Below are 14,642 nucleotides of genomic sequence, written 5' to 3' on the forward strand. Positions count from 1 at the left end.
TATTTCCCTCTAAAACAACTCTGTCTGGTAACGTTGTGTTATTATCTCATAGCGTGGTGAATGTGCAGGTCACAACTTGTCCACCAGAGCGTTGTGGAGTTGTTGGATTGTGTATTTGATGAGTTTGATGAGGGAAACCAAGAAATCCCATTAGCCTCCGTAGCGTAGCTCTGAGCAGCTCACGGCTCTGCTCCACCGTTCGAAAAATAGCTTACACTGACAATTAAAGGTAACGAACCTACTGCTATGACTACAGGGATTATGGCAATGGGCCAATTTGCCAAAATGTTGAACTATCCCTTTAACCTGTTGTTTTAGAGTTGTTCAAATTGAGGCCGTGGAGCATTTTGTGAAGTCGTACTTGTATACGTTTCACAAACAAGGAGATACTCAATCTTTTGGCTTATCAGCACCACATTGTCATCGGTATCAGGGCTTTGAAAAGAATATGCAAGAAAATGCAATGCATCTATCCTGCAGAAAGATTATTCTCAAAGTCTGTGAATTCCTTTTTCTTTCTCAATGTGGCCCTAATACTCCCTCGTAGCAGTGACTAACTCATTAACAGATTATAGATCGATACCAAGTGTATAATGGTACAAAGTTCTCAAATGTACAAATCCTATCCATGTTGGACATTAACAGGTTAAACCACGAGCACCTTGACGTATCCGGCCCCACATTTAAGATTCAGCGTTGATGCTTCACAAACCTGCCTCGACCTTTCCCCCTGCTGCATACTGTGTGTCACCTCACTGATCCACCAAACCTCAACTGAGCAACGTTTGAGTTTAGCACAAAGAGACAGTGATCGTGTTTCTCTTGGCAGCAGCAGCAGGAGTCTGTAACAACAGCTGAATAATTAAAGAAGCTGTGAGGTGAGACTCATCCTCCCTGAGCGAGAAGGATAACAACCATCATCGATAGCCAAACATCTTCAGACGAGTCGAAAATATTCTTTGATTATTTTCAAAAAGCAACACAACTTTCTTACATGACCAGAGTGTCAATTGTTGGGACTCTTTTGTTTTTCTTATGCCAGAGGTTATGACCATAATTGGTTTGCGTCTTTTTTTGTATTTGTTTATATTTGTTTTCTTCTTTTGGTTTCCTGTTGCCTGTTTGGTTCATGTATCTGTGTGGCTGTGTTTGTTGTGGGGATGCCACCTGGCTGGGGGGTGGGGTTCACAACTTCTTCTGTACTAAATACTTAACCAATGATGTCAATGTTTTTGATATCGAAAAATGATGAATAAAGTTGTTAAAAAAAACAAAAAAGCAACACATCTGATATTATTAAATGATTATTTCAATGAACGTTTCCTGTCAGACTGTGATAAGGGTCTCAAAACATCAGTCAAAGGATTCATTAAAGCTGCATTTTGTCACATCCTGAACAGATGAGATGAAGTGCACAAAAGCAATCAATCATCCTTAACCCTCTATCTGTGAATACTGTGTATAAATACTGTCTATTATGGACCAGTTGCCACAGTTAGATTGATACTAGTGAAACATTTTGATGCTCTGATGAGCAAAAACTGAAATGGGTGTTTAATTACAATGTGTTTAAGACGGCTAATTTTATTTCCAATGCATGGACAAGAAGACAGGATAGTTTGTTTAATAAATCTTTGATCAACTCCTTTGAAGCGTGGTGTTGTTTTCTCTTCTTTCCTTCCTCCAAAGATGATCTGATTGATGTGCTGACAGCGTACTCTGGTCCCAGTTTGTTTTCTTTGTGTCTTGTAAACCCCAAATTTAATTCATTCATCATCTTCAACCCTCTATGTGTAAATACTGTATACTCTGTAAACTCTATATTATGGACCACCATAGTTAGATTGATACTAGTGAAACAGTAGTTCTTTAGTAGAGAGTAACAAGAAAGAGTCAAAATCAATATTGATAACATAAAACAGTGTTGAACTTTAACTTCACAGCCCAAACCTCCTCATCGTCCTCTGTCTGGGTCACGTTTTGAGGAAAGCAGCTCACCTCCCACTTGGTCTCCTCCAGCCGAGGTCCCAGCTGGATCTTCTCGTGCTCGTAGGAGGTGCAGCGCTCCTCCAGCTGCTCCCTCTCCTTCAGGAGCTGAGCAAAGTCCTCCTGCAGCTTCTTCTTCTCCTGCTGCAGCTGATACACCTGCAGATGTCGTCGCCAAACAGGAAGGTCAGAGGAGTTTAAATTTGGGAAGACAGACAGAGCGCCGATATCAGATCAGCATCAGACCGTATTTGAATTTGTATCCAGACAGAGAAAGAGAGAGAGAGATAAAGAGAGAGAACAATCAATGTATTTCTAATTTTAGCCACCAGCTAGCTTCTATTTTTATGTTGGTTGTGATATAACATGAACAGAAGCTTCTCAATGTCAAGTCAACACAGATTAGTCAAATTGAATCAACTCATAATTTCATAAAATTTTAAAATATAGTTTATAAAAGTCACACAATTTGAGAAAAAAAAGCCAAAGTGGCATCAAAATCAAAATATTATCAAATATTATTAGTAAATTGTACAGGCAGGAATATTGCATGTGGAGAAACATACTGTATGTCAGCCTGTTTCCAGTTGTTCTTTACTTGGTTTAAAGTTTACACAGCAAAATAAAACCTATTTTACACAAATGACCTACAGCCTATGGATTAAAGCAGAGCTAAATGCTGTTAGATGGACAACCTTTATAATAATAATAATAATAATAATAATAATAATAATATTATTTATATAGTGCATTTCATACAAAAAGATGCACTTTTTGTAAGGTGCTTTAAACAAAACAACATCAGACAATTAAAAACAATATTAATCAAAAAACGATCAAAAGGTAATAAGACACAAGTGATGAACAATAAAACAATAGCAATCATACACATAAAAGTTAGCCTGCGTTAAAACCAAGTTAAAACAAATCAATTCTAAGAAGACATTAAGAAAAGATGCCATTCTCAGATCCCTAACTATATACTTTATTAAAGGGAGGAAGGTTTTAAGAATCTATGTAAGAAAGTAGTGTTTACCTCCTTTGTACCTGTTTTTTTCTGTTGGTTTTGCTATTGATTGACAAATAAAGTTAAAAAAACTAAAAACAAAACAATTTTACAGATAACTTTGGATAAAGATAAGATTCTCAGCTGTAAAACAACAACCACCACATCACCAGCTGTTTGGATCACACAGCACATCAAGTTTGCCCAGTCGTTCTTGGGAATGCAGATGTTCAAATATTTATCTTTGTTTTTTTAAGGATTGCAGAACTTCCTTCCAGCTGCTCGTGGATTTTATGGTGAGACTGTTTTGTCAGTAACTGATTGATTATCTACTGATTGTGTGTGAGAGGAGGAAGTTTCTCACCTGCAGCTGAAGCACCTGCTGGGCTCTCTGGGCCTTCTGAGACGCCACCTGCATCCTGGTGGCGCAGCTCTGCCTCAGCTCCTCCAGCTCCAGCTCAAAGCGCTTCTGCTTCTCCTCATAAACCTGCAAAGACGAGACGAAGGCGACAGAGATGAGAATTTACAACAGAAAACAAACATCCATAATCATTTCCATGTCTTTTGGGCCTGTTCAAAAATCCAATCCAATGTGGCTCCCGAGATACACAAAATAATGGGTGTAGAGTTAGATTACTCTTTTGTTACTTTATATCTTGGTAAAATACTAGAAACAGTCCTACACAAGGATTAAAACTTATTGAAGATACTTTTGTCCAGTAGTAGGAAAGAAAAAAGAAAAGAAAAACACTGGACCAGCAGCTCGGGATCGTGAAAGTAATCTATTATATGGAGAGACTTATCTTTGTTTTAAGACTTGAGTTGGAGAAATGTACTGAACTTTCAGTATGTATATGCACTTTGAGTAGTATGACATCATTCAGGGCTCCAGAGTCTGGACTAACTTTTTTTTTTACTAGTGGCCCCTAACTTAAAATTTTAGGAGCGCAAGCAAAAGATTTAAGGGAGCACACCATAAATCAACTTGCAAATCAAATATTTACATTCTTTTTCTTTCATGGTCCTCACACATATTGGCCTGCCACCTGTGATGACCGATAACAGATTCTTTGGGTCGCCCCTTCCACGTTTCATGGGTTCATGTGTTGATAGAAAAACATGGAAATTTACTGGTTGCACATGAGCAAGTAGATGAAAAATTTACTTGCACTGTCTCAAGTTTTAGGGGCAAAATGCCTCCATTTCCGGGCAGTCTGGAGCCCTGTTATACCATTATGTATGTGGGAAAATATGTCGTGATTTTAATTGTAACACCCATGATAACTTCTTGTTCTTTGTTTGTAAATTTCACGTAAACAGTGTGTTGTATTTCGTTTCTCTTCCCACCTGACAGATTGCGGCTTCGTTCTCGTCCAGATTGTCTCGGAGCTGCTGCAGCTCCAGGTCTCTCTCCCTCAGTTTGTCCTCCAGGTCCCTCACCACGCCTTCGTAACCCTCCACGGGGCCGGGGGAGCGGCCGCTCGACCCGCTGTCGGACAGAGGCTGCCCCCGGCCGCTGATCGACCCGGAGCCCGTGCTCTTACTGGAGGACGAGCGCCCGCTGTCCGAGTTGGAGTGTCCGTGTGCAGCGACCGGCACGGCGCTCTTCAGGGGCTCCAGGTGGCCGACCGAGGCCTCGCCCGACGCCAAGCTGTAGCTGGCTGCGCTGTACGGCGGCAGGCTGGAGAGGGAGTTACGTCCAGAGTCGGACAGGGAGCAGGACTGGTTGTTACCGCCACCGCCGCCGCCACCGCTGCTGCCACCGATACTGCTGTTGCGGGCGCCGCCGTACGAGCTGCGCTTCTCAGAGCAGGAGGGCGACACGTCTCTGTGCGTGGGGCTGAGCAGGTTCAGGTTGTTTTGGCTTTCGGGTGCGTTGGCACAATGGCGAGGGGAGAGGTACTGCATGGAGGTGCGGCTCTTCGGTATGACCGGTTTGAAGGCAGTGGGCCGCAGCACCGTTTTCTCCATGTTCTAGAGGAAAGAAAACGAGGGGAAGGACCATGGATGAGAAGACGGTACGACAGGTAATGTGGCCAAAAACAGAGGTCAGAGACGCTTTGACAGGAAATATACAGGTGCATCTCAATAAACTAGAATAGCATGGAAAAGTCAAATAGCCCCAACCAAGCAGAGAGAGCATAGGGATGGACAGACTTTTCAGAAGGCCAACATTTCCATATTAAAATGCTTAATACTAAATCGGTCTTTTGTGATATTCAAATTTTTTTGAGATACTTCATTAAATGTAAGACACAGGGAGGGAGTGCACACCAGCGTTGGTGAGGTGCTGACGACAGAAGCAAAACTGACTTAAAGAAAGAGAAGTTGCACACTCATAGCCACGATGTCAAATTGGAGTTTTCTGGACGTTTCGGGGAGTGTTTGATGGACCTCCCAGAAAGAAACATGAATGAATGTGGACACACCCACTTTGGCAATTACTCACCTATGCCTTCTTCTACCTCGTCAACTTGCATTGTCTTCCACCCTGAGGAAACGTCGGTTGCGTCTGAACCTTTGTATTAAAAAGTCCAGTTTGACATCGTGGCTATGAGAGTTTGACTTCTTTTTGTTTACTTCATTAAATGTGAGACACATAGACACATAATTATTACAATTAAAAGAAATTAAATGAATAAAGACATGACATGTTTCACTCTGTGTGTAATGGATCTATATAATGTATTAGTTTCACTTTTTGAGTTGAATTACCGACATAAATAAACGTTTCCACGATGTTTATTGAGATGCACGTGTATTTTCCTATGTAAAAATACCTTCTCAAGTTTTCCCGACACTGGGATCAGTTTTGGAGGAGGTCCTCCCATGTTCCCGTTCAGCCCTGATCCGTCTTTCATCTCGTCCGTGTCACTCGTCGGACTTCCCGGAGCAACATGGTTCTCGTTCCAGTCGCCTACGTAGTCCTCGTTCAGATAGGTGTAGTTCCCGCTCCCGCTCTCCTTCTCGTGTGGCCTGCAGGAATTCGTGGAGCTCTGTTTCTTCAGCGGCGGTGGGATGCTGTGCAGCAAGGCGTCCTGGGGCGACTCGCTGCCGCCCAGGCAGGAAGCGCCCGGTGTGGGCCTTCGGATCCTCGCTCCCAGCTCAACGCCGGAGCGATGGTCCTGATAGGGGCCGGGGCGGTTGGCGATGAGGCTGCTGACGGAGCCCATAGGATCCAGAGTGGAGGTTGGATGTGGTGGCGGGTTGATGGGAGACGATGAAGGGCCGGATGCGTGGCGTCTACGGGCTCCACTGAGGCCGGGGTTGTGGGGCTCAGCAGAGATGGGCAGAGCCTGAACCAGGGCCATGGTGGCAGCTCAGGGGGGTCACTCGCTCTGAAAGAAAAAAATAACAACAAAAACGTGTTAATACATGCAGGGTGAGTCGACTTCACGTCTTAAATCAAATTCTAGGACTAACAATTAAAGTCTCAAGGCAGAAAACAAACAAATCGAGTCGTGTCTCCAGGTTTTGCTTTGATAAGGGCTCAAATTCAAGACCAAGTTCAAGTCAACTCTTAAGTCTTGTGATAACAAGAAGAGTAAAGTCTGAAGTCTAGATTCAGCAAGATCCAACTTATGAATCAAAAATGATCACAGCAAGTCCCTTAAGAACAAGTCTGGGTCAGGTGTCACAATAACAAGTCAAGTATCAAGTCATTTTAAGCAGAGATGGGACCAAGTCACACATGTGCAAGCCTCAAGTCATTTTTTCTTGGTCAAATCAAAGTCAAGTCACATTATTACTGCAATTATGAAGAGACATGATATTACAGTAGTACCTGTCAGTTAACATCATTGGTCAATGTATCCAACCTGTTTAAAAATTGGATTTGCATTGTAATTACTGATATTCAGTAAAATACATGGAATCAAACATTTGCACGACTGATTGACAGGATAGTGATACAATCATGACAGCGCAGTTCTCGGCCTGCGCTTATTATTTTATATAGAAAACATGAAATGAACAACACTCAAGTCAAGTCCTGAGTCCTTAACGTCCAAGTCGAATCTCAAGTCTTTTATTTTTTGTCAAGTCAAGTCACAAGTCATCAAAACAGCGGCAGCAAAGTTTCAAGTTTTTGCAACAAGTCTCAAGTTGTTAAAGTTCAGTCTTAAATCTTGTATCAGCCTTGTCATCCAAGTCAATCCAGACAAGTCCAAGTCAAATTGAAAAACTTGCAGTCTCAAGTCTTCGAAGATAAGTGCAACAAGTCGCTAAGTCTTACAACCACAATTCATCTGAGATCGGCCACAATCAAGTCTGAGGGCCTTAAGGACAAATCTCTCAGTGAGTCTAAACTTCTGGTTGTATGTTTGCCTTTAAGACACCAATAAATCCAGTTCCCAGCTTTTAAATCTCCACAGCAGGGACGGCTTCAAGGACTTCCTCATTTGTCAAAAAAAAAAAACTAACAGTCAGTGATGATGACAGAAACTAAATTGAAATGATATACAGTAAACTGAAGCATACAAATATCCCTCAAGACCGTGGTGGCCCACACACAGAGACCCAGAACGGGCCATTCATTAAACCCATTCAAGCAGCACAAACAGGGCTTGAGGCATTCGGCTCGCGAGGCATGAGACAGCAGAAGAAAAGGGTCTCTTTTCATTTGAGATGTAAAATGGCTTCTAACATGCTGGTATTTTCCCTGACAGCAACAAAGGCTACTGTCGCCACACATCTTATCAGCCACGGGAACAACTAATGGTTCATAACTGTGGACAATACCTCAACGGGGGAAACACAGAGAAGGGGAGACAGGTTGAACTTGCTGTGATACTTTAGCTGAAGGGGATTGTAAATCTTTACAGTTCACAAAATTGTCTTAATAATATAATAAAATATCAACAACGAAGGAGGCACAAGAAGTGACCTACTTACTTTTCTTTTTTTTTTTACTCACGCACTCTTTGCCAGACAGATGGTAAATATTGACACTATAACTGGCAAGTACAAACTATCTATGATATCAGGATCAAGGTCCCGTGGACGGTGAACAGTGAAGTGTTGTGTTGTGAGAACAATGGGCCCAGAGGACGCATGATGATGAAGTCATGGTGCACCGACTGACAACCACACCAACACCAACAACAGCAGAGCCAGTTGTGCTCTGGAAACGGCATCATGCTGAGTCACAGTTATGAGGATATCCATCCAACAGGCGGGTGTGTCCTCTGGAGTTTCAGGCTCGTCTGGCAGGTCGAGAAAGATCTGAATGAAAGTGATGTGAAGTATGGGAAGACTGCAGCTCCTCATTACGTCATTTACATATTTGCAGTTTGTTGGAAAACAAGACAACCAAGTATGGGCCGCAACCCCTTAAGGCTTAAAAACTAATCTATCAAACTTGACTCCTCTTATAAATGCAGCAGAGGTCTTATACAGGATGAAGAAGAAGAAGAATATCAATGAGTGCATTAGAGAAACCGAGCCAAGTACAAGTCTGTTTTCTGTCTGATAATTATAATAATACATTAGTGGAAGCAGCTGAATCAATAATAGAGAAGTTTCAGCCGATTATTTGTGTTTTGACTTCTGACAAAACTTTTTTCTTGGCATTATCAGGAGTGCAAAACAACAATACAATTACAATCTGGCATTGACTTTACTTAGAGTCACTGTCAAAGCATCTTTATTGTCGGTGTGATGGTAAATTTGTCCTTTCATTTCCCTTTCAGCCAATTTAACTTGTGTTAAAGTGTTCACACCTTGAGAGTCGCTTGTGCTTGTGTTTGTGGTTTGTGTAGGTGTGTCCTGGTAAAACATGGTACTGAGGTACACATGGTACCTTGGCACAACCATGACAGTCACAGTAATAAAACTTTGCAGGTGTGTGGCCTAGTTTGAAGATGGGTGTGGTCTAGTTTCACTGTTTGTATAATGATGAGACATTACAAATACAGCACAATGCAAAAGTTTGGGCACCCTTAGTCAAAATTTATGTTCATGTGAACTAACTGTTCACATGAACATAAAGACTTGAGCTCTCAGATAACTTTGACCAAAGTTATTTACTATTTACACACTGTGATAGTTTCCAAAGGGGGGGCTACTAGGTACTAACTATGCAGGCTATGTGGCTAAACCTTTGCTGAGGACTCTTTTCCTTTTCTGCCATTATGAAAATGTAAAAGATGAAAACAGAAAAATTATATTCTTTAAAATGTAAAGGGAATGTTTCATCTGTAACTTTATGCCTTTTGGAGATCATCTCACCTTCCACTTGCTGAGCTCGTCACATAACAAAAAGTTTGATCAGGGGTGCCCAAACTTTTTCATGCCTTGGCTTAGATCATTGTTGATTTCCCATGTCTCATCAATCATATTGTCATTTGAGAGTTGATAGTTGAGGACAAAATTATTAGCTCCTCTATGCAAATTTCACTTTTTTGCATACTGTATTTCCCAAGTGGTGTTAAAGAGAGCAAATCATTTTTACACAGCTTTATTGTGGATGCTTGCATTGATTTACTTCGCACACAGGAACTGAAACAACCAAAAACTAACAGGGTCAAAATTATTAGCCCCCCTGATGCTAATTGTCAGTTCCTTATCCTTTTTGCTGGATAACAGCCTCCAGTTCTTTGTTTTAGTTGTAAACAAGTCTCTGACATGGCTCCTGTGAAATCCAATCCCAGCCCATTCTTCTTTGCGAAATCTCTCAAGCTCCTCCAGATCTGACGGCTTCCTGACCCTGGTAGTTTTTGGTTTTTGTGAAATAATTCCCTCTCTGTGTGCAAAGTAAATTAATGCAAGCATCCAAAATAAAACTATGATGTCTGGAAAAGCTGTGTTAAAAATGATTTGCTCTGTTGAACAGCACTTTACAAATATTTACAAATTTTCCCCTCACGCTTCACCTGCTCGCTCTGTAACAGTCTCAGCCTTTTATTGATCGCTGAAGATGTGAAAACCATGAGGAGAAAGGTGGAGAAGATCAGATCGTCCATGTTTGGCAGCGAGAAGAAGAAAAAGAAGAAGATGAAGGCTAATAAGGTGAAAGAAGGGCTGACAGCAGGCAGGGCTGGCCAGAGACACATTTGTAGCCTTGGCAGCCAGGACAGGGCCATGCCAAGTCATTTTCAAACCTGCCAAGTTTGCTGAGAGCGTACAAGGATACTACTGCGATTTAACTGTGATTACCACACGTTAATTAGCACCCTCAAACTCTGGCTGAGCCCTAGCTGCTTAAGACTCTGAGCGAGACAAATCTGGCACTGCAATATGTTGTTATGATTCGTAAAAGCTGTGAAACTTTCCAAGTAATTAACAAGCGCCCCTCCTCTGTGATCTCTCTATTGCACCAGCTCTAAACCAGATTTCCAGTAGCTGTATACTTTTTCCTCATGGTGCTTTATTCTGTGACAGAGGTGGTGGTGGTGGTGGTGGTGGTGCAGCTTTTAAGAAGAGCTCAACAACATCGATGCATTACGTGACCATGGACCAGGGAGTCAAACAAAATGATCATCTAAAATCCATTTGCTCACTTCCTCATGGGAGAGGCTGGGAACGCTCCATTGATTTTCTCAGTTAATGCAGTTTTAAGTGGAGTTTAAATGTGTGTCAGTGTGACTATAAAAGATTCATGCTGCATACTTCAGTCTCTGCATCAGCGTCGGACTGAAGGGGAAAACTGAAGTTAATGGCAGCAGGAGCAACATGTGTTGTTGTTGTGGAGGGAGGGAGGGAGGGAGGGAGAGAGGGAGACTTAACGGTCCAGAGCCAGGAGGATTACTCTTATGTGATTTCTCTACGCATTAAAAAAAAGCTAATTAGTCCATGACCATATTTATTATTACACATAATCCTGTCTGAATGGCACGCAATGACACCGGCTCTGCCAACATCTGGAGTTTGTTACAAACTGCAGCTGTCAGAAAAAGAGACCGGGTCAAACTTTAACAGATTCTGATTGGTAAGTGAACTCACCTGCTGTTGTTATGTTCAGCAGATGTTTTAGCATCTGTATCTTCACTATTCAGTTCCCACGGACTGAGGCAACCTCATCAAATGCCATCTTCTTAACAACTCTCAAAAACACACAGTTCACTACCATGTATGATGAAAAGAAAAGAAAAAACACCAATTCCTCCAATTTCTTCAGTTTCTTTTAAATACTGTTGATTAGTGTTACATTATCCCTGTTATAAAACAATAAATAATTAAAAATTAATTAATTAAAAAAATCTTTGAGCCCAGAAAAAGGCAAATATTTGACCTTTCCTCTCAAAATATGATAAAATGATTGTTCAGTCATCAAAACAGTTGCAGCAGGGTTTCCGCTACATGTAATTGATCGTGGCGCACCGCCACGGCAAAATAAAAGCCGCCACACCTTCAGAATGATGATTTTTTTTTTATTTAAATTTTTTAATGTTAAAACAATGTTAAGCAGGGTTTCCACAACCAGTTACCATTAGGTAGCTACTTTGCAGCCCTTTCCACTACACAGTTACAACTTTCGACTCATGCTTTTCAATCACAGCTGAGTTCTTTATTTCCTCCTCATTAAAAACGAAACTTATCAACCAGCGCATCCAGTGTTATACCATTAATTAACGACTCTGTGGCGGCCGGGGGACAAGCGCTTCTCATCTCAGCTCTGTGTGTGTTCATCTGTCGCGCTCTGTTTCGATTATTAAATAGGCTACAAACGTACACACATTGGCCTCACGTGTTTGTCATTCGCGGTGTTTTGTTTTGAAAATTGACCGGATTCTCTCGTGTTTCTTTGTGTGACTTCCTGCCAAGATTGACACGGTGGCTCGCGGCTCGTGCACAAAATAGACCAAACGCCGAAATGATCGCTGCATGCCGCGGAGGATTGGATGCCGAAAGCCCCCCCCCGTCAGAAAATCTGGTCCCGCGCGCGTGCACACCCCCCCCCCCGTTGATCAGACCACTCTCGCCGCCACTCTTTAAAAAAATCCTGGAGGAAACACTGTGCAGATTAAGTTATTTCATCCTTTGACATAATTCAAGAGTGAACAGCATCCTCTTGTGTAATTCATATCAGCAAAGATGGGTCATAAACAATTGTGTTGGATATTAATTTAATCTTCCAAACAGTCGTCCATAAATAAAAATTAAGATTAACATTTACACAAGAGGATCTTAACTTAAAACAAGCTCTTTCTCAGTGCGTCATGGTTTATTGAAGTGTTTTTATCGTCTTGGCTGATGCAGAGAAACAGATTGAACATCTTCTTTCACTTTCTTAAGTCACTGCAATTAAATTAAAGAGGAACTACACAGGATTTTTAGCTGAACTATGCTACATTTTTTACCTTAATTTAACAGTTTTGGAGTAATAGTGATGGTTAAATAAATAAAAGTGGAGGCTCTCTGCCTTCCACCTAGCGTCTCCTGATCAGCGCTGGTGTCCCAGCTCTCGTCTCTGCGGCACCGCGACACAAACGCACCTCGTAACTCGTAATCTCTCGTTTATGACAGATTAAGCTACACAAATATACTACATAACATGTCCTAACATTGATTATGATAATAACGTTATGCACCGCTCTATTGATTGCTTTCTCGCTGGCTTCGTAGTAAACCAATGCACATGGCCGGGAGGAGGGTTAGTGGCCGGACTTCCATAGCTCCCCTTTAAGTTCATCAATCAAACCAACTTGTTAAGTAGCAACTAACCAACATCCTAACTGACTAGTCTACACAAATTGCAGATTACACCTGTGTGAAGGATTTCTCAACACAGATCAGTATTTGTGGCGGTGAGGTGGTGGTTAAGTGGGGGGGTCCATCTGTTACCAACTCTCTCCAGATAAGTGAATAAGCTTTAATCCCTCTGGACTCAAGACGACTGAAACTATGCAGAAACTCTGCTGAGGGAAGCACGGGGGTCTCGAACTGTTTCTAAAGCCCCCCCCATCATGTTCCTATACGGTCCTAGTTTCCCCTTTGTTGTCATAGTGACCACGGCCTCAAACACTTGGAGAGGGAAGGAGGGACAAAGAGAGGAGGGGGTCATAGGGCCGACAGGAAGGCCGGGACCCCTCCTTAGCAACTTAAAGCCTTCAGTGGCTCTATAGCTCTCTACCATGCGCTCCCAGCTCTCCTAATGGAAGATAAATGGACATTAACAGCTAATGACTGACGGGTGGATCCATGACAACCATGCAGAGGCGTGAAAAGGGGGTGTAAATAAAATGCAGTGTGGCGATTTCCATCACTAATTCATCTGTTGATCATTTGCTTGATTGTTTAGTCCATCAGTGGTGAAAAACGCCCAGTGCAAAGACCCATAAATGTTTCCAACTATCTTTAATTTCCTTGCGTGTTTTGGTCATGTGTAATAATAACAATAATGACTTTACCACTTAAAAAACACAAGTTTACAAGGTGCTTCACAAAACAACATAAGAGATAAGTCACGAATGCCATAAAACCATAAGAGATGGACTGCCAAAGCAATATAACAACGCAGGCAATGCGAGAATCCAACAACAAATTGAGACCAGGAGGACTTATTTAAAATGCAGGATGCAATTAATTGGATAAAATAAATAAAAGAGGGGTATAGATGATAAAAAGAGATAAGATGAGATATGAAAAGATAAGAAAAGACAGGAGGGTTAAAAGTGGGTTTTAAGAAGTGATGTGTAGGTTCACACTATTAAAAACATGGAGGATGAATGAAAAGAAAGTGTTAAGTTTTGACATTTTCTGCCTGGCAACCACGACGCTAATGCACGAACAGTGGATGTGATGCTATTGACAGGCGGCCTAAGTTAAACAGGGCATTACCTTGATTAAATTCACAGATTCCTCTCTGTTTGAATGTTGATGCAAACAATAACTCAACGTAATGTATAACACAGCTCCAGTGGTTTTTTAAACGCAGAAAAGAGTCATGTATTCTACTTTTAAGCGATTAACTCATCACCTCAGCACTGAAATAGTGCAACAACAGCAGCACATTGACAAAAACACACCACCGCACAGCCCACTCTCCCTCATGATGCCTTCAGGGTCAGCTGACTGTTTTTGTCTGGGAAAGCCCTCGAGGGTTTTCATGTCTCTGCCCCTCAGACACTCGGTCACTCCTCCAGCTGGAGGAATGTGCAGCTAATGGGAGTCCAGTCTAAACATGAGCACAATGAGCACTGGTGGTCACCGAGTGGACGACGGGCCCCGGCTACAGCCACCGGCTTCAGCGAGGTCTCAACTTTAAACACACCACAGCAGCACCAAGCAGGAAGTTTATAGTAATATTCCTCACACCATGTCCAAGCTTCCTGCAGGGACAGCTTTATGGATCCAAACCAAATGAGTTACAAGAAACACACTTGTGGTCATTTTTTAAACTTTACCTAATGATAATATTGTCTGTCCTCCACTTGAAAGTCAATTTAGGTCAAGTTTTCGAACATTAAAGGGGAACTATGCAAGTCTGGTCGCTTTTGCTAACCCTCCTCTTGGCCATGTGCATTTGTTTACAACGAAGCCGGCGAGAAATCTAGAGAGCGGTAGATAACGTTATGCAGCATATACTATGTTACGTCGTGTAACCCTTGTGTAGTTTAATCTTGTCATAAACAAGAGATTACGGGACGCATATGTGTTGCAAGGTCGAGGTGCTGCAAAGTTGTTTTTCAGCTGAGAGACGCTACGTTGA

At 42.0% G+C, this 14,642-nt stretch overlaps 1 protein-coding gene across 2 annotated transcripts in view; it reads right to left on the reverse strand.

Moving 5' to 3' along the window:
* The window catches only part of LOC146967425 (leucine zipper putative tumor suppressor 2 homolog), a 39,380-nt gene that overhangs the window by 1,417 nt on the left and 23,321 nt on the right, over nt 1-14,642 (reverse strand). For both annotated transcript variants that reach the window (XM_085761510.1, XM_085761509.1), the window contains 4 exons: nt 5,773-6,330; nt 4,340-4,966; nt 3,357-3,479; nt 1,999-2,145 (listed from right to left, as the gene is read on the reverse strand). In XM_085761510.1, the coding sequence (XP_085617636.1) occupies nt 1,999-2,145; nt 3,357-3,479; nt 4,340-4,966; nt 5,773-6,303 (1,428 nt within the window). In that variant the 5' untranslated portion in view covers nt 6,304-6,330. The remainder of the gene's footprint in view (nt 1-1,998; nt 2,146-3,356; nt 3,480-4,339; nt 4,967-5,772; nt 6,331-14,642) is intronic.

The sequence above is a fragment of the Trachurus japonicus genome, chromosome 19 (assembly GCF_045865225.1).
Source record: "Trachurus japonicus isolate A0001 chromosome 19, Traja_1.0".
NCBI classification, from domain to species: domain Eukaryota; kingdom Metazoa; phylum Chordata; class Actinopteri; order Carangiformes; family Carangidae; genus Trachurus; species Trachurus japonicus.